The sequence below is a fragment of the Musa acuminata genome, chromosome BXJ3-8 (genome assembly GCF_036884655.1).
Source record: "Musa acuminata AAA Group cultivar baxijiao chromosome BXJ3-8, Cavendish_Baxijiao_AAA, whole genome shotgun sequence".
Classification (NCBI taxonomy): domain Eukaryota; kingdom Viridiplantae; phylum Streptophyta; class Magnoliopsida; order Zingiberales; family Musaceae; genus Musa; species Musa acuminata.
This window is the reverse complement of record NC_088356.1, coordinates 44,477,293-44,501,417: the sequence shown is the minus strand read 5'-3', so window position 1 is coordinate 44,501,417 and position 24,125 is coordinate 44,477,293. Positions and strand designations below refer to the sequence as shown.

The following is a 24,125-nucleotide window of genomic DNA, read 5'->3' as shown; positions in this document are numbered from 1 at the left end:
GTATCAAAGTTTCGATCCATAATAATATTCTGCTTAAGTGGATCGGATTTCAGATGGTATCCATAATCCGCTAATAAGACCAATAAAAACAAAAAGGGCAGTGTGTTCAACGATAAGAACGCAGGAGAGAAGAAAGACTTCCATTGGTGTGCGTGGTACGATTGGGTGGGCGCGGTTGAGTCCGCTTGTGCACGACAATTTAATCCCCTCCCCTCATTTAACCCTATCTTTCCTCTCACGCGCACACGAACTGCAAAAAGTAATATGAAAAGATGACCCCACCCGCGACTTACCCGCTGGCCCACCCAACCCGACCGTATCCAACACCCGCACGTTCTTTCTTTATAGCGCCAACACCTCGGCGGTCCCATGGGACCGTCTCTCTGCCACGTACCCCATGTTCTGCGGGCCCCGCCCAGCTTCGTGCAATAAGGCGTCTCTCTTCTTCCTCTGCCTTGAGGTGAGCGTTAGCGTTGGCTGCATCAGGTGAAGCGGGGGCGGCGCTCTCTCTGCTGCTCCCGTTGTTGTTGGCATCTCCTCGACTTCAGTCTCTCTTATGAACAGGACCTATCGAGAGAGAAAGCACAATCGCTTCGTTCGACGACTTCGCGCTCTTCTTTTGACTCACAGATTGCTTCGTTTGCCTCGCCTGTCTGTGATGACCGAATGAGATGCTTTCATCTGTTTGAATTGAATGCTATCTCAAATTGACTTCTCCCATCCATCTCTGTCTCTGGATTTTGCCACCTTTAGCTTGTTTTGTCGATCAAAATCCGATCTTTTTGTGTCTCTGCTCTCTGAATTTGTTGCAGTCTGATCTCTCCCTTCTTTCTCTGTTTTGATCGTGAATCCATTCCGTTCAATCCAATTTTGGTCGGTCGGATCGAGAGCGTCGACAAATGCAAAGGAAAGCTCCCTTGGAAGGTTCCTGCAGCTTGCACTCTTGGGATCGACGAATCTCCACCATGGAAACCAACAGAATCCCGATGGCCCCTCTAAGCACTGTTGAATCCCTTCATATTTCCACGGAGTGATCGCGTTAGACGCAGAGAGTTCCCCTGTTTACCCTCGTCATGGGTTGCACGGGCTCGAAGCAGGTCGGCAGACGCCGCGGATGGAGCCCCAGTCCTTGTGTTGGCAGCCACTTCCTCCCCGTCCACTACGACGGTGATGTCAACGCCCTTTACCGGGGGGGAGACGACCACCACGCCGTCTCCCTCACCTCCACGACCCTCGGCTCCTTAGTGCTCGACCGCGAGGACCTCAGCTTCGACGAAAAGGCCATGATAAAGAGCACCAACGACCTCCCGGCGGTGACCACGGAAGCCAACGTCGTCGAGGGGCTCGTCCGTGCCAAGACGTTGTCGGGGATGGTGGATCTCCGGATCCCCGAGTCCCCGACGATGACCCCGTCCAACGAGCCGGAGGTCATCAACGCCTGGGAGCTTATGGCCGGCCTCGAGGACGCCAGCTCCCCCCACCTCTCTCTCGCCGATGCCGTCGACTGCTCTTTGTCCTTCGGCACCTCACGGGATGTGCACCGTTCATGGCCCGATTCCGAGCTTTCGAGTGCGGCCTCCTTGCCGAAGCCGCAGTGGATGCAGCTCAGCCCGGTGGACTCCGTCGTCTCCGATTTCGACCCAGCGATCTCGACCTCCTTCCGCGAAGCCCTCGACGTGTTGTCGCCGCAGCAACAATCCCATTCCATCCTGCAATCCCCTGAGCTCGACAAGGAAGACAAGGACAAAAACAAGGAGCCCTCTCGCGCAAGTGCAAGAACCGGATCGATAGAGTCTGCCGATGGCCGCGAAGTTCCGGAAACCATCGGCATTGTTCGAGCAAGAATCAACGAATTCCAACAAAAGATCGACGTCAAAAAGACCAGACCCAACGCCAGTTCCTCTGAGATGGCGTCTTCCCTCGTATGCCCGCCGGGTGGCGAGGGGAAGGTGGTGTTCTATTTCACCAGCATCCGCGGGATCCTGAGAACGTTTGAGGATTGCTGGGCCGTCAGGGTAATACTTCAAGGCTATGGCGTTCGCGTCGACGAGAGGGACGTGTCGATGCATGCAGGATTCAAGGAAGAGCTGATCGACATGCTCGGCCCGGGGTACGGCGGCAACAGTCTGCCGAGGGTCTTCGCCAAAGGGCACCACCTGGGCGGGGCAGACGAGTTGAGACACCTACACGAGGTGGGGAGACTCTCCAAGCTCATAGAGTGCTGCGAGATGGAGTCGCAGGGGAAGGGACGCGGCGACGCAGCCTCCTCATGCGATGGCTGCGGCGACGTGAGGTTCGTCCTCTGCGGGACGTGCTCGGGGAGCTGCAAGGTGTACGTCGAAGCGGAGGAGGAAGGCGACGACTTGGGAAGGTTCCGAAGGTGCCCCGACTGCAACGAGAACGGGCTTGTGCGATGCCCGGTGTGCTGCTTGCAGAGAGAGTGATTCCGTGAAGGTGTTCGACGTTTTGCTTTGTTCTGTATGTACAGCAAGAGGATGAAACTGAACTCTCTCCAACAAAAGATGAACATTTAGCTTCTTGCTCTTCTTTTCCTTTTGTTCTTTGTCTATTCTTAGTGGGAAAGACACAGAAGTGAAACCCATTACTATGTGATAAGATTGAAGCAATACAAAGTTGTAGATCTCAGTGATCAGACCCTATTAATTTCTGATGTTTATCTTATTTCATTTCTCTTTCTAGCTGATATGATAAGATTCATTAGTAGATACATATACTTGGTTGTTGGCTGGTAGGCCATGCATCAATAAGTTCTATGATCTATCTATGCATTGTTCATAATGCTGCAATGACAAGTGACAAGAAGTAAACCTGTAGTACTCAAACTACTTCATGCCTGTGATGTCACATTGGGGCACTGCTCATCTTGTAGTGGGAAGCCATCACTGCCTTATCCCACTGCCAAGAAGGCAAGAATATATATAATACACATTATAGTGTATGGTATGGGTTCAGTTTGGCTGAAGTGCTGAATAAGTGTGGCATAGGTTGGCATTAGTTTATGGGCAACACTGGAAGATAGCATAGAAAACATAGCAAATATGGAGAAATTACTTGTATTTTGTGTCTGCATAGACATCGCAGAACAACTCTACTGACAACTGAGAGTAGAAAACTTAACCTTATAGTTGGAGAACAAATCTGGTCATTCAATCAAAATGATGTTGTTGGTAGTGTTAGTATTCATTTAATTAATTCAGAGAATTTAATTGTTGTATAAAAGAAGATAATCTTTTGTTTTAATCTTTTTTATGATTCAGATGCAATAAATTAATGTCAGTTAACACATCGAGATCAATCATGATCCAAAGATAAATCTGAAAACTAAAATAACATGATGCACAGTAACACTACTGTTTGATCTTTGTCCATCATCTCTAACATCACTGGGCAGTGTCTGATTTCAAGCTAAAATGGCATCAAGTGATCTCTCATGTACCTTTCAGTCCAAATCCTCCAGCTTGCAAGTTGGTCCATGGAAGGAGAAATCAAACTTAATGACCTAAAAAGAAAAAATAATAATTCAGCAGGTTGTAAAACAAAATCCCTTATGTTGCTCAAGTCCAGCTTCAGTAGTGTTAGTTTGGTGGTTGATGGTAAATCAAAATTTCAGAGATAACCTAATCTAACTCACCCCAAATTTTATCATAGAATCAATCAAGGCGACATGAATCTTGAGGATGTATAATTGTTGGAGAGATATTTGGAAAAATATCGTATTCTCGAGCTTTCCTTGCAAAAAAAGATCGAGCACCTATCGTTACGATGTCGAGTAAGCTATTGTTAATGTGGGGAGAAAGAAAAAGATTTATCGTAGCAAGTGGAAGGGTCATATTTATAGTTTGAAAGTATGAATCGATCCTTTTTTATTCAAAGAATATTTTATATTATTATGTTATGATTAATAAATATTTTAAGATTTTTAGAGCTAATATCATTAAAGGATAAGAATTTATAATATCAAAAAGGAGAAATCGGGATTTGGTTCATATATAAATATCACATATATCCCTATATTTTGATGGAAAATAATAATATATGAGAAATATATAATACTTGTATGTTCCTATCTAGGACGAATATAGAGTATTCCTTAGAGTCTTTAGAGACGGTAAATCTTTCATGATTTATACACGAGAATATACAGAAATTGTATCGGAGTGAGATTAACTAAAAAAACTTATAACTGGTCTTATACTATGAAAGTTTTGATTTTCTCAATGATATCAATGGAAAGTTATTTAACTTTATATCGACTTTTGAATATATTCTTAATTATTAATATTTGAGTTTTTTTTTGTTTCGAATTCTTTTCTCTCACATCACCAACTAACAACGATCTATCTAAGCATTAAATATATCATTCGGTGAAAGATATTGTCAGCAACATGTCAATTAGAGAAGAAAAAGCATACTTTAATCTCTAAAAAGATGATGAGACAACATAGTATGAAAGACATTGTCAGCAATATGTGTATTAGAGAAGAAAAGCATACTTTAATCTCTAAAAAGATGGTGAGACAACATAATAATTCATACTAGAAAACAAAATTGACTTCACTGGTGGACCGTAGAACAAGATCAACAACAACAATAGGGGTTCTCAGATTCACACCACCATACATATGAGCATTGAACCTTCCGATGCCAAGCAAATCACATATGAAGAAGGCGACGAACCACGGCGACCTCAGCATCGTTCATGCCGGACATGGCGAGTAAACGTGCGAGCCTTTCGCTTAAGCCATCCACTTGTTGGTGCAATCTCCTGATGTAGCTGCACGAGTCCTGTAAGACCTCATCTGCCGACAACTATGGCGACATTAACAGACGTTAGCTATCAGTTAGAGCAGCAGTGCACTTAACATATGGAAAAAGGTACAAAAGAATAGCACTTTAGATGACTCCGTGATACCCTTTTGCTGCTGCGAGTGCGGTGGTCGGGGAGCAAAGCTTGCAGCTTGGACATGAGTTCCATGATGTGGTCGTCGGTGATCCCCGGAGAGCCCGACTGCGTTGAGCGAGATCGCCTGTTTGGCATCTTGTTTGCCGTGGAAGTGGCTTGGTTTTGGATTGCTTCGGACCCAAAACCTGATTAGGAGAAGAGACAAGTGCAAGTGATGGAGAACTGTATGATGGTATTGAGAGAGAGAGAGAAAGAGAGACAGAGAGAGATGAGGAGGGAGACAAACGCAATTGCAGCAAGAGATGAGCTTTTGTCGAGTTTAAATAGTTCTTTTGGATGGAGAAAGAGAGAGAGAGAGAAAGAGAGAGAGAAGGGATTGAAACTAAGGATGTTTCCTAATATTGGGGTGACAAAGGGAGGTGAAATTTAATGTGCATGACTCATAATGTTTATTAAATAATGAGGTGTTGGGACCATATTATGTTTGACTTTTGTCACTTCCTGTGGGCTGCAATCTTAGGTAACAAAAGTTTTATATATATATATATATATATATATATATATATATATATATATATATATATATATATATATATATATGAGGTGAAATATGAGTCTAAAACTTTATTGAAAATATGAGTCTAAAAAATAATGGTATCCTATTCGTATATCTCTCCTATTATTTCTACCATGCAACTTCAATGTAAAATAAGTTAAAGAGGGAACCATTAAGACAATTAGGATATTTTTTATGTTTAGAAGGAAATATTATGGTTGTCATTTGAATTAATCATAATTTCTTTTCCTGTAATATTCTTTATATTCTATTTATTCGGAATGGCGACGACTGCCCACTACAGTATACGGAGGCGGCGGAAATTACATTTTCAAGTCCCTACGTGCCTTCTTACAGGGCGTGATAGTGGTTCCAGCATGGGGGCCACACGATCGCCGAAGTTACACCCAATCATAAAGCAGGTAAGAAACGGGCAAATGAAAGCCGGGTGGAATGTGTTCGAGATCACATTGCTGTTCCGACGTCCCGGTATTGAGCGGTCAAACGACAGCTTTGCCACCGCCCGCGTAAAAGAAGCGGCTTGTACGCACGTTGCTGCACCGACTGCATCCCCTGAAATATATATATATATATATATATATATATATATATATATATATATATATATATATATATATATATATATATATATATATATATATATATATATATACTTAAAAAAATCCCTAACTTTGATAATTTATCAAGTAGCATCTCAACTTAAAAAAATTATTTATATCATTTTTTTTATCAAAATAATCATTCTATTTTTGTCGACTACCACATTCCACCTAACCCTTGGCCGCACTTTACAAATAACCCTTCTCCATCCCAATAGTTCATCCTTATCGTTCGTCACCCATAGGTCACTTTTATCATCGATTGTGAGTGAGGAAGAAGATGGGGTGAGTCGTGTGCTTTGACTGTTACTTGTAAGCCTCATTCGAAGAGTGGCTCGTGCACCTGCGCCATTAGTTGCTAGGGGACAATAAAGGTACAAGCCTTGCACCTTTGTTATCACTTGTGAACAATAAAAGATGGGACGGGCCATGGTCCCTAATCATCAATTAACGGGGAGGAGGGTGGGGAAGTTTATCGTTCGCAAGCCTCCTTTCACCATCAACTATGAGCGAGGAATGAAGAGGCAATTCTTGGGGTCTATGGAGGTAGGGGTAATGTAAGGAGATGAGAGTGGCTATGCAGAGCGAATGTGACGACGATGGGTTTGACGTAACTAGGGATAAAATGATTTTTTTTACGTGGCCAAAACACTCTATGAGAAAGATCTTTTTAGAAAATTCATCATACATATATATATATATATATATATATATATATATATATATATATATATATATATATATATATATATATATATATATATATATATATATATATAAGCTACTTGTTTAAAAATTATTTTCTTGGGCTTTTTACGGGAAGTGTCTTCATTTTTAGAATTCTTAAACAGAATTTTTATCTAATAATTGAACTACCCTTAACCACCTTCCCATTTTTTCTCCATTTTTTTTTTTTTTTGCTATGAACTGGTCAATAGAGCGAACCAATCCAATTATAATATTTTTACATTATGTTACAGTATCTTTTTTATTATCGTTAAAAACACTGTAAACATAGTGTTTTTACATAAACTATGTATACTCTAACACAATGTATAAACTGTGTAACAATATGATACAGTTATCATCATACAGCGTTTCAACAATATCTAAAATATACTATGTTACAATATTTTTTTGGTATTACTAATAATATTATAACACTGTGTAAAAATATTGTAACTAAACCGCGGACAGATCCATACAAAATAAAAATAAAATAGGGGGAAAATGGATATGATTGACTATCAAATCAAGAGCATTTCAGGTATTAAGTAAAAAAACATATTATTTTACATTTTTTTCCTAAAATTTCATCCTATATATATATATATATATATATATATATATATATATATATATATATATATATATATATATAGTCTCTTCTAGCTGATGATGACCATTGAAGAATGCAGAGTCCATCTCCTGAGCTGAGTCTTCTGGCGTTGGAAAGCCAGTCTGCTTTCTTCCGGTTACGATCTTGTCAGATAACGACAAGATGCTATGAGGTATGATTGATCCAACGGCAACGACAAAGTGAGGTATGATAGAAATCAAAGTGGCGTCACAAGTGATGTACGATAGAATCCAAAGTGACGTCGACCAAAATCCTATGAGATTTTGTGATCTTCCATGTCGGAATCGTGGGGTAGTTCGATGGTTGAAAAGTCCCTGTTAAAGATCTGATCGAATCACTTGATGATGATGCTTAAAGGTACTGATATCATCATCCCTACACTACAATTCCAACCTCAAAAAGATTACTTTTGGTCCGTACACATATTACCATTACGACATACCCAACGCATTTCCCCTCTCCTCGTGGAGATGGAACGTTGCCAACGTCCATTTAGATACTGCATGCATCCACCGTTTCCTGAGCTCAAAACCATGGCGGCCGTCAAACGTGGTAGTGTTGCAGCTGCAACAGCCGCGAGTAGGCGCCGTCGGGCCGGGCGACGAGGTCGGAGTGGCTCCCTTGCTCCGCCACGCGGCCGTCCTGCACCACCCCGATGCAGTCCACCCCTCGGATGGTAGAGAGGCGGTGCGCCACCAGGACGGTGGTGCGGCCCTTCATCAGCCGCTCCAATGCCTCCTGCAGCACGCACTCGGACTCCGCGTCCAGCGCGCTGGTCGCCTCGTCCAGCAGCAGCAGCGCCGGGTCCTTGAGCACCGCCCGGGCGATGGCGATCCGCTGCTTCTGCCCGCCCGACAGCTGCACCCCCCTCTCGCCCACCGTCGTCTTGTACCCGTCCGGCAGCGCGCTCACGAAGCCGTGCACGTTGGCGGCTCGTGCCGCCTCGATCACCTCTTCCTCCGTCGCGCCGTCCTTCCCGTAGGCGATGTTCTCCATGATGCTCGCGGCGAACAGCACCGGCTCCTGCTGCACGAGACCAATCTTAAGCCGCAGCGACTTCAGGTTCAGCCGCTTGATGTCCTTGCCGTCGATCAAGACCTTCCCCGCCGTGGGATCGTAGAACCGCTCGATCAGAGCGATGACGGTGCTCTTCCCCGACCCACTGGCTCCGACGAGAGCCTGGCTTTGGCCTGCACGGATCCTCAGATTGAAGTCCTTGAAGATGGTGACGTCCGGCCGAGACGGGTAGGCGAATTCTACGTGCCTCAGCTCGATCTCGCCGCGAACGGAGTCGACGGGCTCAGCCTCTGGGTCATCAGGATCGATCCGCGTGCCCCGGTTGAGGATGGCGAAGACGGAGCGGATGGACTCCCCGCCGCGGACAATTTCAGGGGCGAGGCTGACCGTCTCGGCGACGGAATTGGCGGTGACGACGAGGACGACGAACACCTTGATGACCTTGGAGAAGGTGGAGGCACCGGTGCGGACGAGGTGGGCACCGTACCAGAGGATGAGAGCCTCGGAGGCGTAGAGGGACAGCTGGGAGAGGCCGTAGAGGATGCCCGACGTCTGGCTCCGCCGGAGGCTGCGCCGCTGGGGGACGCGCAGCTCGCTGCAAAACAGCGACAGGATCTTGCTCTGCGCGTTGAAGGCCGCCACGGTGCGGATGTTGCTCACCCCCTCCCCCGCGATCATGCTGGTCTTGGCATGGGCCTTCGCGGTGTCCCCAGCGAAGCCCTTGAGGGACAGTTGCTGATGATGATGACACATCCATACGAACAAACAGTAAGCGCTCACACTACAGATGCCGCAATCTACTGAGTTAGACGAGATCTAACCAAGTACATAATAATGAATGCAAAGCAAGGAATCAAAAGGCAAAACGCAGGAGGCATCACGAGCACGAGAATCTCACCAAGCCTGCTTGTGTTCCTTTCGTGGCAGCTAAAAAAGGTACCGACTGCAGGCTCACATGTTTTTTACTTCAGCTTTCTACCGTGCTCAGACAAAACAATGGAAAGATGGCAGAGCTCTGATGCCCGGTGGCAGCAAAGCTACTGGGACTGCACAGAGACACCTCGAGAACCACATGTGGTGCAGGTTAAAGAACGGACTAGATGAATTCTGGGGACCTTCCTATGCATTCTCTCCAATTCATCAGATCATAGAGGGAGGACAGTATCTTGCAGGACTGATATGAGCTCACTCATTCTGCCAGGAAACCACATGTGTGCTACAGTATTTTATTGGACCCCTGATCTTTTCCTGTGTTTTAATCACGATCTAAATCTGGTGCAAGTGCTTGTAACGAAAGTGCATAGAGCTAAAGATTTGGATTAAGCTAGATTGAGAATAAGAACAGTTTATTTACCTGGGCAAAGTTGGCGAGGACCAGAAGAGGGAAGGTGGCCAGAATGAGAAGAGCAACACGCCATTCGACGATGAAGCCAACAATGAAGGAGGTCAGAAGCGAGGTCATGTTCTGCAGGATGACAGAGATCCTCTCGGCAATCGCAGACTTCACATCAGCTGCATCATTGGCTAAACGGGCAGCCACCAGGCTTGAATTGTTCTCCTCCTCATCGAACCATCCCACTTCATTCCTTAAGATGGCTACAAAATGTTTTCGAATTGGTAGATCAGTGTATTGGAACAAGCAAACGAAGAAGAGAGAAGGAATAGTACTGGGAGTGGTCTTCTGTCATACCAGAAAGCATCATCCTTCTCACCCTGGTGGTGAGATTCTCCCCCATGATGCTGAAGAAGTAATGCTGAACCAAATAAGCAACAACTGCGTACAGCCCTGTGCCGATGTATACGAAGACATATTCCCTTGTCTTCCTCTCCATGGCATTTGGGTCCCTGTAGTAGAAAACCTCGATCATGTTGCTCATGACGATTGCAAATGTTGGACCTATGAACCCAGATAAGACCGATCCTATGGCACCCATGATGGTGTAAGGCCATTCAGGTGCATTTAGCTTCAAAAGCTTGAAGAAGTAGCCACGAGGCGCAGGATACTTGAGGACATTGTCGGCATTGGACACCATCTCGATACGACCATCTGCTCCGGTGCTGTACTGATAGCTCAGGTTCCTTAAACTACCTGAACGAAGACTCAAGGATTTGGTGGAAAGTGAATGGCTCAGGCGGGAAGACCGGGATCTGCGCGTGGATGGACCACCGAAATCTCTGTTCCTTGCCATCTCCTGGAAACGTATCAGTGAGGCATAGGCTCCAGAGCTCCCTTTTGCCAGAAGTTCCTCGTGGGTTCCAGTCTCGACAACTTGCCCCTGCTGGATCACAGCAATCATGTCGACATTTCTGATGGTCGACAGTCGGTGTGCAACAACAACAGTGGTTCGTCCAACCATGAGACGATCTAGGGCTTCTTGAACGATGCTCTCTGATCCTGCATCCAGTGCACTGGTAGCTTCATCAAGGAGAAGGATCTTGGGATTCTTTAGCATGGCTCGGGCAATGGCAATACGTTGTTTCTGTCCACCAGATAGCTGTACTCCCCGTTCTCCTACCTGGAACAGGCAAGCAGGGGAACATGAACAAACAATTTCTATTCAATCTGCAAAAGTCAAACAGCATAAAATGAAGAACTTGACCATTTCAATGAGATATGATCAGCAAAATCACAAACAGAACTGATTGGCATTTTCATCTATTGGTTTCTGTAGTTTAAATGCCATCCAATAATCAATATGAAATACATATAAATGTTTACATATTGTGGTCAATCTAGAATCATACTTAAATGTATCATCAAGGTTTGACAGTAAACAAAATTACTAAAGAAGCAAAATAGCATTATACAGAAAAGAATCAGGAAGTGCAACATTTTAATCTCTGTTACTTGCATAAAAGGGAATTAAGTGCAAAAGAAAAGAACTAGAGCATGAAGAGTAGCGAATAAATTGACATGGGTTGCAAGAGCTTTGATTAATAGAGTAGCCGATAAGATAAAAGAAAAAGATTAATAACCATTTGCTAAGGGAAAAAAGAAGGCATTAGTTAGCCATAATGGCACTCACCTGGGTGTTGTAAGCATTTGGAAGCTGTGATATGAAGCTATGAGCATTAGCAGCAGAGGCAGCGGCTTCAACTTCAGCAATTGTAGCATCGGGTTTTCCATAGAGTATGTTCTCAAGTATGGTAGTAGCAAAAAGTGCTGGTTCTTGATTCACCAAACCAATTTGTTCTCTTAGCCATTTTAATTGCAATGTCTTTATGTCCACATTATCAAGCAGAATCAACCCTGTAGGAGCAATAGAAATAAAGGATCATCGCAAGGGAATGATAGACATGTCAACCACATTTCAAATAAAAATTTCTCATCAATTACCTTGGTTAGGATCATAAAACCTTTCTATTAAAGCCACAACAGTACTCTTTCCGGATCCACTACCTCCCACAACAGCAACTGTCTTCCCTGCTGGAATGAAAAGAGAGAAATCTCGGAAGATAATGACGTCGGGTCGTGACGGGTAGCTGAACGTTACATCCTTAAATTCTATGTTTCCATGGACCTCTGCCAAACACTTCCCATCAGATTGGTCCTGAACTATAGAGGGTTTTTGCCGGATAATCTCCAATAGCTTGTATCCAGCAGCCTTGCCTTTGCTAAAGGCCCCAAGATTTGAGAATGACTGACCTAAGCTCCTGCAGTTACAAGCGTATCCAATTATTGTGATATGAATTTGGCCTAATGAAAACAAACAAAACTCACATAGATACTTCAGGATCTAATGGTTTACCGGACACACAAACAAGGAAAAAAAAACACAGGTTAGAAACTCACATGCCACCAACAATAGCAGAAAATATGGCTGTGAAAGCCTTCCCACCATCAGTTTGTCCGTTCCTTATGAAAACACCAGCATACCAAAATACCAAAGCCCATGACATGCAAGCAATGCCATATGTGCAGCCAATACCGAGACCTTTTGCCATTCCTGCCTTATATCCAAGTTTCAGTGTGTTTTGAATTGCTTCGGAATAGGAATTGAGCGCCTTACTCTCTCCAACAAAAGAATATACCGTCCGAACTTGTGCAATTGCCTACAAAAGAGTATAAAGGATGAGAACAATCATATACACATCAATCTTTTCCAAAGTTCTAAACTGCTCTTGCATGAAACAACAGTAAACTTACTGTCCTAAACCTAAAATTGTGTAAGAAAATCAATTGTCAAACCCCTCCTCATAGTCAAATTACTGGATTAAGCAATCCAAATACATGTAAAAATGGTGGAAGCCCATTCTTTGAGTTGTTAGCTCACTAGAAGTCAACTAACATGGTTTATGCATGATAGATAGATTACTTCCATTGATGGACTCTGTAAAAAGTAAACTACAACAGTCCCATACGATAAGCAATAACGTCGAAGTTTTATCCAAAATAATTTCAGCTAACCTTCTCAATTGTCTCTTCATCAAGTGATGGTAAACAAGTTTTACTATCCGAGTGCCGTTCAGGTTTTTTATTACCTTCCCATCCATCCAAAATAAAGTTATGGAAAATTATCAGATGGAGATCGCAAACAAGAAGCCACACAGATTAGATTGATGTACACGCAATCCATATCAGGGTAATCCAGTCTACTCGAACCAGAAAAAATCCAACACATAATCGAAAGGCATAGACAGCAACGCACTCATCATAGAACTCAATTGAAGGCCCACATAAACCAGGTCAAACATAGGGGATGATGACCATCAATCAACAAAAGAAGGCATATGGTCTTCGCACGGAAAAGAGTTCCAAGGGGACCATGCTTAGACCAGGCATCTCGTCGAACAAGATGAGGAGTGGTCACACTATAATGGCCTTCTAAACATCAACACAAAGATAACCCAGTTCAACCTCGTTCACTACCTCTTTAATTTCCGGTGTCTTCCTCTGCTACGGACAACCAACACCGCTGCTAAAAGGCCTCGATCGGGAAGCGCCCTGTTTGCAAGAGGGGCCACCACAACAGCGGTCCCCTGCTCCTCCACCCACCAACTAAGACACCGCCCGCATTTACTACCCATCGACCGTTCCCCTGAACCCCCACCACCCCCCGCATGCACACACCTCAAGCATGTTGAGATCAAGGACTACGACCATGGTGGCGGTTGAATGATTCACCTGTTCGGCCACGATGCCGGCGTTGGCATACGACTCGCGGCTCTTGGAGGTGAGGCCGGTGAGAGTGTAGGCGTAGAGGCCTCCGGCGAAGGCGATCCCGGGAATGACGGCCACGCTGAGGAGGGCTAGCCTCCACGCCGAGACGAACCCGACCACCAGCCCGGCCAAGAACGTCGACAGGTAGTGAATGAAGTTACCGACCTGCGTACATGGAAGCAAAGAGAGTCAAGAAGAAATGGAGGGGGGAGGGGACGGAAGGAGAGAAGGGGTGGTGGGGGGTGGGGGTTACCTTCTCGCTGATGGCGTCTTGGACGAGGAGGGTGTCGGTGGCGACGCTGAAGACGATGTCGCCGGTCCTCGCGTCGGTGTCGAAGAAGCCGACGTCCTGCCGCAGCACCGCCTCTAGGTACTTCCGCCGGAGAGCGCTCGCCTGCCGCTCGCCGGTGTACATCCAGCACGCGATCTCTGCGAACGAGGCGACAAGGGGTCAGGCGAGAAGCACACCGAGGGTGAATGGATCCAACGGAGACCGCCATCGGGCGGTTCCCTCGCGAGCTCGAAGAAGATATTTAAGTTCATCGGCAGGTGCACCAGTTCAAAAAAAGTAATCTTTGTGGCGGAAGAGGAAGATGCATTCTCACTCACCTGCGTAAGAGGACAGGCAAACTACCAACCCGAGGTAGACGAAGTAGAGAGCGTACTGAGAAGAAGATGAAGACGAACGTCGGTAAACAAGGGGACGAACAGGTGAGATCTTGTCAAATGAGGTGGGGGGAGAGGCGGTGATCCGACCTTGGAAACCTCATGGGTCATGACCATGAGGTGGTGCTGGTTCTTGCCAAAGCCGTTGACGAGGTCGCCGAAGAGGAGGAAGAAGACGGGCATGGCGGAGCCGTGGACAACCGCCCCGACGCTTCCCGCCGCCATCAGCAGGCAGTCCCACCTGTCCGCGAAGGAGAACAGCTCGTGGAACGCCGCGCTCTGCTCCTGCCTCTTCTTCTCGCTCCCGTCAACCCCCGCCGCCGCCTTCCCGTCCGCCACATCCGCCATTGTCGTACCCTACCCCGACCCTTCTCTCTCAGATCCGCGCCGAGCCAAGCTCTACGCGGTGACAGCTCGGATCAACGCTGCGAGGCACGGGATCTCCGCCATTAGAGCTCGGAAGAAGAGCGTGAGCTTTGCTTCACTTTGCTTGAGATAAAAAGAGAGCGAGAGAGAAAAGAGGGAGACATAGGAGAACCGGAGATCCGGTCACACACGGTGAGCGTAAGAACGGCTAAAACAGAAGTGCTTCTTCTGTTGTTTTGTTTTTTATATGGGAACTGATGGTAAGTGTACTGGATTCCAAGCATAAATCAAGACCGTCGATGTTAACCATCCGTAGGCCGGTACATTAATCTGGACCGTCAGAATCGAAGTGGACGGTATGATTCGGGAATCAGGCAGGCACCGGAGGGCAGTTCGAATCCGGTCGCGGAGGGCACGGGAGTCGAAATTACGGAATCGGGCATGCACGGGAACCGATTCCGAGAATAGAAAACGGGAAACGGGAAATTTTTGGGACGTATACGATTACACCAACTCGGTACACCAACCCAATCAAATCACGAGCGGTCCTTGGAGTACGCCCGAGACTGTACACCCACGAATCCTGATCGGGTGGGCTCCACCGTTCCATGGCGACTGGGGAAAACGTGTGGGTGGGCGTACGGACGGGTCGTAGGCCTTGCTTGTCGGCTCCGCCACGACGAGCGATGCCCCGATCGAGGCGAGCCATCGCAAGGAGTCGTGGGACCCGCGTGAATGAGCGGCAGGATCTACAGTAGCATCGACTCGAACGGCCGAGATGAAGTGAGAACCGTGGACCCAAGCGGGCCCCACATCAGGAGCCGCGGCAGAGCGAGGAAGACTGACATCAATTGCCCGAGGAACGTAAATAAGGTGGGAAACCCTAACGTGGCATTTAATATTCGTGCCGTTTGAATTCCACTAATTTGGAATAATCGAATTTATTTTATTATTGAGAGCGTAAAATTGATGTATATTCTATTTATTATTATATTAAAATACTAATAATGACAGTGACTCATTTTCTAGTAATATTTATCTTGACATGCTGAAATCGGATTTATGAGTTCATCCATCTTTTAATAATGTTAGTTCATTTCCTTTATACATTTAAATAAATATATATATACATTCATTATCTATTTTTTTTACATTGATTAGGGTTTCAATGTCACTGATATTGTTTGATCTTCCTTAGATCATTAATATGCTTTACAATATTAATAAATACTAATTTATGGCTGCTAAACATTTACAGTATATACATGTATAAGTTTTACTTATTAATTAATATTATTTAGTATTGAGAGAAAACAATCCAAACATAAATCTTTTTCTTTTGGTAGCTTTTCTTAATAGCATTAAAACTCATCCCATGCATTACTTGGCCCTACAACTAGAATTGATGATGATTTGAAGCTTATTAATGGGAATTGAAGTTTGGATATTTAAGATTAGGATTGAGGAGGGGTCTAAAAACACACATGATGGGATGGATGTGTAGTAGTGAGTGATGGTGATAGATAGACAAGTAGACACTGTACTTGAAGGACATCAATCAACATCAATATGCACATTGCAATGATTTAACTTAAAGTTTTGGTAGCATGATTCTTATTGATAAATTTGGCATCTGATATTGACATGCACCAAATTAAATGAAATGTCCTGACCAAGATCATGAGATGACAACAGCTAGTCATGACATGATCCACTAACAAGCATTAAATAGATAAAGAGATGAACCTTAAGGTCTAAAGAAGTGGTTTGGTGAATGATTAGACTTTGTGGAGGGGAAGGTTGCATGAATAGTTTAAGTTGTCTTGGCTTTGCAAGGCTGGCTATGTCCATGCAATGGCCAAGTGTTTGATTAATTAGAGGATTAATCACTAGAAAGGTCAAATGTGAATCTCTAGGCACACTCAAAAGTACTCTATCTAAAGAAGGAGGCTAATCTAATTGGATTCTTAATTATGCATGGGAGTGTTTTGTGGAAGGCAGAACAAAGATGAGCACCTAATGCCATCAAGTTTTGTTTGCTTAATTAGAACACCTACTCCATCCTCTCTTTAATGTCTTGAGTTAGAAATCTATGACTTCTAAAGGAGTCACTGAATCAAACAAGTTCAAGACTTTTAACTGATCTTTAAAAATCTTCAATTTATATGTTGATTTTATTTGAAGGTGTTAGCATTTTATGGTCATGGTAAAATGTTCACCATTGCATTTTATTGTGATAAGATGTTAGTCGATTAGAACTAATGTTACATTTGTAAACTTCATGAAAATATCATAGCAAAAGTCATCAGTTTATTTTGTTGTCATGTTTTGTAGCTAATCGCTAAAAAAATATAAATTATAAATAGTATTTTTTTAATCTCCATTTCAACTTATCTTTCTTTGAAAACTTTGTCCTGATATTACATAAACAAAAAAATTATGTTATGAGGTGTAATTATGATGATGGATGTGTAGAATTACTAAAAATATATGAAAAAATATTTTTATTTATGAATAACTGAATATAGTCTTAATTATAAATAAAGAAAGATAAAAATTACTTAAGATATTATCATTGAAACAATTACAATTAATATTAGTGACATGATGAGAGACAAAAGAAACCTAACAAACTTAATTATAAACTATAAATAAAAATCTATGAGCTCTTAATTTAACTATATACTTTTTACGAAACTCAAATAACAATAAAAAAATTCGTATAACCTATCTCGAATACTTAGGATTACCGAATTTATTATTGTTGTAATGTCCTCCTTGTGATCTAAAATAACATTCTAATTTTATATGTACAAATAAAATATATATATATGATCATTCTTGGATTCACATCTCAGAGCCAGAATCCTAAACCAGGAATTGGCAAGGACAAGGAGTGTCCCCAAAAACACATACATGGCATCCATATCCAAAGCATTAGCACTTAGTTAGACTATAGATTAGATCATTCAAATATTTCATGGTGGTTGGCCTCTCCGGCCTCCACCATGATGCTCTCTTCCCACCTCCCTAACACAAGAAATGAAGTGACAACCTAAAGTACAATTGTCTTGTTCATGTTCTCACAACCACTTTCCATGTTTAGAGATTGGATGGACAATACACCAACCTTCATTTGTGTTGAATTGTACCATCTTCGTTGCAATCATACATGACATGTGAAAAGATAAGATTATGTTCAATTTATTGGTGCTATGTGATTGCAAGTTCTCTTTGCCTAATCCTTCCGAGCAAATGATAGTGTTGTGGAAATATAGAAGAAAGAGCTGTTTTTGACTCAATTGCATTTAAATTTGTGTATCTACTGACTACAATATATAATTTATATATAGAAAGAGAAATAAATGGGGCAATCAAATACTCCTTTGAATGGCTTAATGCAATTACAATGTGAAGCTTTGCTAAAAGATTTTAGGGTTACTAGTATATATCATGTCCTCTAATCCTTTCTTACTCTCTCTTGCACCCTTTGGTCACTCTCAAGAGCATGCATAACACCTTAAAAGGCATAAGCTAACTACTATATATATATATATATATATATATATATATATATATATATATATATATATATATATATATATATATATATATATATATATATATATATATATATATATATATATATATATATGCATGCACATGGTAGGGACCTTATGATCTAATAACATGATATTTTGGCTTGAAGTGGTGCTTGATCAAGGGATCTTTACCTATACATGGTTTGCAAAAGTGATCTAACCCACATCTAATATTGCTCAAAAAGAAAGTGTATGATTCATGCTTGGACCTAGTAAACATCCTAAACTCTAATTGGCATACATAAGACATGATTGATCTCACTTTCTTATAGTGATACAACTCCACTTCACTTGTGTTATAAGACAATAATATTGATAAAAAGGGAAGAGTATGCTTCAAATTCTTGGGGCCTGAGAGCATCTCAAAGTCTTTCGCAAGATGACAAGGGCATAAGTCTCAGTGTGAGTATCAACAACAGACCAATCCTAGTTTGTTATGGTGATGTAACTCATATCTAATGGTGTTGATAAGATAGACCAATGATATATATTACTCAAATAAGAATGAATATGCTTAATGAAGGTTAGTGGACAAAAGGGTTTTATAACATTCCTTATGATCATACATAAGACCTCCTTGTTTACTCTTCCACCTTTTCCTAAATTACTTTTTTTTATCTATGTTTGATTATTGGTGGACATGCTCTTAATTGACTAATAAATTCGTAAAATAATATTAGGATGATGATTCAAACCCTTGACTGATCATAAGTAAATCGAGCACACCATTGAATTAGTTGATTACATATAGGATGAAGATTTTAACGTTAGTCAGAATATACCAAATTAGATATGAATTTGAATAGCCAATAAATTTTTAGGATGATAAAGGAAAAACTAGTTGCATACAATTTTCGTTCAAGAGCATAAGACATGATTTGATTCTCGATTTTATTATTATTATTATTATTGTAAATGATAAGTGATAAAAGTAAGTTTGATCCGATCGCATGATCTCGTAATGATTTAACATCTTTATTAGTTAAACTAGATAAAAGTTTTAAAATTTTATAAAATAAAAATATAAATATTTAACTTATGATAAGTGAGTCGGCTACATACACACACGTAAAAATTTATAAAATAAAATTTTAAATCCTAACTTAAGATAGATTTCGATAGTCGACGTTAAATACTCGATCAACTCGATTGATCTCTATTCATCTTACATTAAGAGTCATTTAGTCCATCTGATATGTATCTGACTTAAGTCGCATTCTCAAATAGATTTAAATGGACGTGAAGGTGGGAATGATCCGATCTTAATAATTATTATTTTTTTAATCCTTATTATTTAAAAAAAAATATTTATTTTGAATATTTTATGTTCGATCGATGCTGGTAGGAGGATTTTTTTTCTTTTTTTTTTGGTCTGATTAGCAATGATACTTGGAGGGTTAAATGCTTGAAGTACTTGTTGGCTGTCTGATACACTATGTTGACTGGGAGAAACGTCAGGTGTCAACTGTGGATCCCTCGAGCCGTATCCAAGCACTGTTCGGCTACGTACGACCCCACCTCACGTGATGCCATCTCATCTTATCGCACGCGACGAAACGTACGACCCGACCTCAATCGAGTAGGATTGATGGAAACCTCTTAAGGATTTGCTCCGTCGCTATCAATCAATTTATGTGAGGTGTTGTCCATGCACTCAGCTAAGACTTCTATTTTAATTACAAGGATAACAATTAACAAATCAATTTCTTTCTTCCTTTTTCAATGTTATCATTCGTACAATAGAACAATTAGTGTTGAGATTTACCTTAGTACAATTGATTTTTACACTAGGACAAAATGAATTAATTATATATATATTATAACACTGAGATCTATAGTTAAAAGAGGTAAGATAATTAAAATTAATGATAAAAAAAATTAAAAAATATAAATAAAGATTTAAGTACTCATCTAAAATGATGAAAAAAAAAACACATATATCGATGTCAAATAATTAAGGCTCTATGATTTTGTTATTATCATTGTTATTTTTGTGCATATATATAATAGAAAATAACATTTGGTTAAGAGGTGGAACCCTAATGTGCATGTATAACCATGTCAATGACAGAGCCCAGTGCAGGTCAGTCCTTGGAATTTACCTCTCACTAGATCAGATCCAAACTGTTGTTTCTGAGTCACTGCTGGTTGTCTTCTCTTGCTTGGTATCCCAAGGAAGGAAGTGGAGTCTGAGGAAGAGACCAAGCAAGTCAAGCATGGATGCAGAACAATGGAGTGGGACATCACAAGCTTTGCTGATTCCTATCTTTGTAGGATCATAACCGTAGCAGTAATAGCATACACAATTGTGGGACAATTGGTCTTGATTCATCCATGGGACAATTGAGATTTCACCAAGTAACCATGCTTCACATGTGGCCTTCCATCAGTTCATATACACAGCAAGAAGCTAACAATGGGTCACAGCAATTAAGGGGGAGTAGCAGGGAAGCAGAAGAAATTAGGGCACCTAATTGACAACAGCAACAATAATAATCCAATTATTTCTGAGACATGATTCCTATACTAGGTTACAACTTATGAACAATCCAATACAATTATATTTGGAGCAGATAAAAATAGCACATGGTAGATTTAAAGACAGCCAAGAATGCAATTACAATCTGAAATCAACAGACAACAAATACTAGTAAGAAGACTTCTTTAAGTTGAGTTGCAAGCAGAATGACTTATGAGGATCTGATAACAGACCTGTGTAATTCATTGACTTAACATCATCCGAAATTTCCACAATATTATTTCGTCAGAATAGTTAAATACAACTAACAAAGTTATCAGTACACAATTCTAGACTTCATATTAAACTTGTGGGACAGATTGGTAAGGACCTTTTATCTGACCCATCTATGTGATAACAGCTAGGAAGCACCCCATAGTTCCTGTCTCTTCTTCGACTATTAAGCTTTATATTGCATATGCTACAAGAACCATTGTCAATGCCCACATGCACAAAACTGAAATTGTAATCAACTTAGATTTCAATATCATCCTCTTCTTCGTTATCCTGCATGCCATCCTCATTATCGGTCTCCCTGTAACCGAACAAGTAATTAGCCATATGTGGCTCACAGCAATCAAGAAGCAAAGTACTTAAATAAGCTGGAAGAAGAAATGGATAAGAGCATATGCAACTATTTTCTGCATAAAAAAAGTGATATTTAACAGAGAAGTGGAATCTTATAAAGATAAGTTGAACCTACATCAATTTTGATCTTATAAAGATGGCCATGCTTGGTAAACCTGAATTTGAACCTCCGTTAACAGAAACGTGTAAACAAATATCAAGCCTTTACATTTGTGCTAAAATTACTGAAAAATTCACCTGAACTATTCAGTTCAGATAAACTCAAAATATAACGTAAGGCTCACCCTGTCCAATTTATGAGATTTATCAGCATAAGACCCTAATTATTTTTCATCCGAGCATAACTTGTGCAGCTGACCATCTTTCTTTTTCTACACTTACTATTTTCTTCAAATTTATGTTATCAAATTCTAAATTTTTTTTACAACCTCTTATGATCGGGCAGAGAATTTCGTGCAATGGAATTTCCTACAGCTAAATTATGTCAAAATATTGACTGAAGTTTCAGTATATCTCAAAATTGATTACAGTATCCACAACAAAGTCAAAATCTTAACAATTTGATTATATTTCTATTGTGCATGATCAGTGATACATGGGAACAATACCTATTGCTTCCTTCCCACTGAAATGATTTTCTTCAAGAACAGAGTTAGGTTGCAGTTTGTTCTTGGAATGTTCTGGGGATGAAATGAAAGCTTCTGTCACCAGTAGTCCCTGCAAGAACAAAACCCCTCTCTGAAAGAATGAAACCGGCTACGATCCCTCACCACAATCTCTCTTTCGTAGACCTTTGATATCAGCTTCATCACCAAGTGGCAATCCCTACAAATTCTCAAATTCTTGACAATCATTATGACACTTCCCGTGCTCATCCTTGCCATCCCAAAAGCCACTGCAAGCTTCTCACTGTGTTGAGCAATGGCATCTTCCTTCTCTTCTTCCTCTATATCATGCAAAACACTTGTGACCTCTGGAATGTAACCTTCCTTCCTAAGTCTTGACAATATCTCCATCAGCTTCCCATAAGCCTCCTCTTTCACACTGCAACACTCGTTATTTGCGACAAACATGTACAGAACCTTGTCAACTTCTATTGAGCTCCAACCTGGGCGTTTCCTAACACTCTCATCGTTCATGGATCTGCGTATATTGGCAACATCCTTCCACTTACCGGCAACTGCATAAATATTGGACAGTAGAACATAGTCACCAGAATCTCTAGGCTCGAGTTCTGAGAGTTTCTTCTTCACAAGCTCAGCTAAACCAACATTTCCGTGAATGCTGCAGGCCCCAAGCAATGTCCTCCAGATTATGGCATTAGGTTCTATAGGCATTCTCATCACAAAGTCATAGGCAGCATCCAGTAGCCCAGCTCGCCCATAGAGATCAACCATGCAACCATAGTGCTCAATCGAATGCTTGATTCCGTATACATCCTCCATTCTATGGAAAAAATGGTACCCTTGTTCTACCAATCCTGAATGACTACACGCATAGAGGAGGGAGATGAATATTACTCCATCAGGTTTCAGTCCATGTTCCTCCATTTCATCGAAAAGCTTGATGGCCTTATCTCCATGGCCATGCATTGCGAGTGCTGCGATCATAGAAGTCCAAGACACAATGCCCTTCTTTCCCATCTCCCGATCAAAAACTTGGCATGCCATTTGGATGCGCCCGCACCTAGCATAGACATTCAAGAGAGCATTAGCCACGGCGGTGACGGTACTGAGCCCTGACTTCTTCATATGGCCGTGTAGAATCTTTCCAGTTTCAAAGGCCCCAGCTTGAGAACAAGCTGAGAGAACGCCGGTCAAGCTCACCTCGTTTGGCCGAAGCCCTTCTCTCAGCAACTGCCGAAAGAAGCCAAAAGCATCATCGAAATGCCCATGACTGGCGAACCCGATGATCATCGTGCTCCAGGAGACGGGATCTTTTTGAGGCATATCGCGAAACAATGTCCTCGCCGCTTCCAGCTCGCCAGCCCCGGTGTAACCCGCAAGCATGACGTTCCACGATGTCAGATTCCTCCAAGGCATCTGGTCGAACAGCCTCTCCGCGTTTGTCACGTCGTCGACCCGAAAATGAGCGGTGATGATGGCGTTCCAGGCGACGACGTTCGGTTGGGGGATATCGTCGAACGCCTTCCGAGCGGAAGCCACGCGGCCACACACCGCGTACATGCTGACAAGCGTGGTCCCAACGAAGAGATGGGCATCGAGGCCGTGACGGACGGAATGAGAATGAACCTGCCGACCGAGGACGAGGGACTTGGAGTTTGCGGCCGCCTTGAGAAGGAAGGCGAAGGTGAAGCTGTCGGGAGGGACGGATTGCCGGCACATCCGGGAGTAGAGGAGGAAGGCGTGGTGAGGAGGCTCGTCGGAGTCGGAGACGCCGCGGATGAGGGTGTTGTACATGAAGGGGTCGGGAGAAGGGACGACAGAGAAGAGGCGACGGGCATAGTCCAAAGAGTCGGGGAGGATAGCGGCGGAGAGGAGTAGGAGCTTTCCGGCGACGAGAGGGTCGGTGTCGAGGCCGGTCTTGGAGGCGAGGGCGTGGATTTGCTGGAGGTGGACGAGAGACAGGCAGCGACTCAGCGAGGAGAGAAGGCATTGGAGGTGGCGGCTGTCGCTCATCTGTTGTTTGCATATTTGCCAGTGCAGTGGCGGCCGCCTCACTGCGTTCCCTCTTTAAATATATGTCGGAGAAAAGAACGCATTTTTCTTTAAATAGGAAAAAATAGG

The 24,125-nt window shown here is 42.5% G+C and overlaps 3 protein-coding genes and 1 long non-coding RNA gene across 4 annotated transcripts; 1 reads left to right on the top strand and 3 right to left on the bottom strand.

Moving 5' to 3' along the window:
• The first annotated feature begins 309 nt into the window (after positions 1–309).
• Positions 310–2,552, top strand: LOC135646208 (uncharacterized protein At3g28850-like). Its single transcript, XM_065165510.1, has one exon. It carries the CDS (start codon positions 1,074–1,076, stop codon positions 2,442–2,444), a length of 1,371 nt encoding a protein of 456 aa, XP_065021582.1. The 5' UTR covers positions 310–1,073; the 3' UTR covers positions 2,445–2,552.
• A 2,047-nt stretch (positions 2,553–4,599) lies between these two features.
• LOC103996385 (uncharacterized) lies at positions 4,600–5,273 on the bottom strand. Its single transcript, XR_010498585.1, has 2 exons — positions 4,914–5,273; positions 4,600–4,830 (listed from the first exon to the last, which is right to left on the bottom strand). It is a non-coding gene; the product is annotated as an uncharacterized LOC103996385 (long non-coding RNA).
• A 2,525-nt stretch (positions 5,274–7,798) lies between these two features.
• Positions 7,799–14,829, bottom strand: LOC103996386 (ABC transporter B family member 19). The gene is made up of 10 exons (XM_009417310.3): positions 14,395–14,829; positions 14,248–14,302; positions 13,892–14,067; positions 13,603–13,803; positions 12,271–12,530; positions 11,815–12,131; positions 11,504–11,727; positions 10,168–10,993; positions 9,832–10,073; positions 7,799–9,212 (listed from the first exon to the last, which is right to left on the bottom strand). Exons 1-10 carry the CDS (start codon positions 14,650–14,652, stop codon positions 8,004–8,006), a joined length of 3,768 nt encoding a protein of 1,255 aa, XP_009415585.2. The 5' UTR covers positions 14,653–14,829; the 3' UTR covers positions 7,799–8,003.
• Positions 14,830–20,917: 6,088 nt separating this feature from the next.
• Positions 20,918–24,046, bottom strand: LOC135585248 (pentatricopeptide repeat-containing protein At1g74630-like). The gene is made up of 2 exons (XM_065163582.1): positions 21,987–24,046; positions 20,918–21,325 (listed from the first exon to the last, which is right to left on the bottom strand). Exon 1 carries the CDS (start codon positions 24,015–24,017, stop codon positions 22,083–22,085), a length of 1,935 nt encoding a protein of 644 aa, XP_065019654.1. The 5' UTR covers positions 24,018–24,046; the 3' UTR covers positions 20,918–21,325; positions 21,987–22,082.
• Between the last annotated feature and the right edge of the window lie 79 nt (positions 24,047–24,125).

Coding starts and splice junctions, on each gene's coding strand:
- LOC135585248 (XM_065163582.1), bottom strand. CDS start 24,017: ATGAGCGACAGCCGCCACCTCCAATGCCTTCTCTCCTCGCTGAGTCGC.
- LOC103996386 (XM_009417310.3), bottom strand. CDS start 14,652: ATGGCGGATGTGGCGGACGGGAAGGCGGCGGCGGGGGTTGACGGGAGC. Junction 12,531..13,602: donor CCGGCATCGTGGCCGAACAG/GTGAATCATTCA, acceptor ACTCTTTTGTAG/GCAATTGCACAAGTTCGGAC. Junction 10,074..10,167: donor GAGAAGGATGATGCTTTCTG/GTATGACAGAAG, acceptor AACATTTTGTAG/CCATCTTAAGGAATGAAGTG.
- LOC135646208 (XM_065165510.1), top strand. CDS start 1,074: ATGGGTTGCACGGGCTCGAAGCAGGTCGGCAGACGCCGCGGATGGAGC.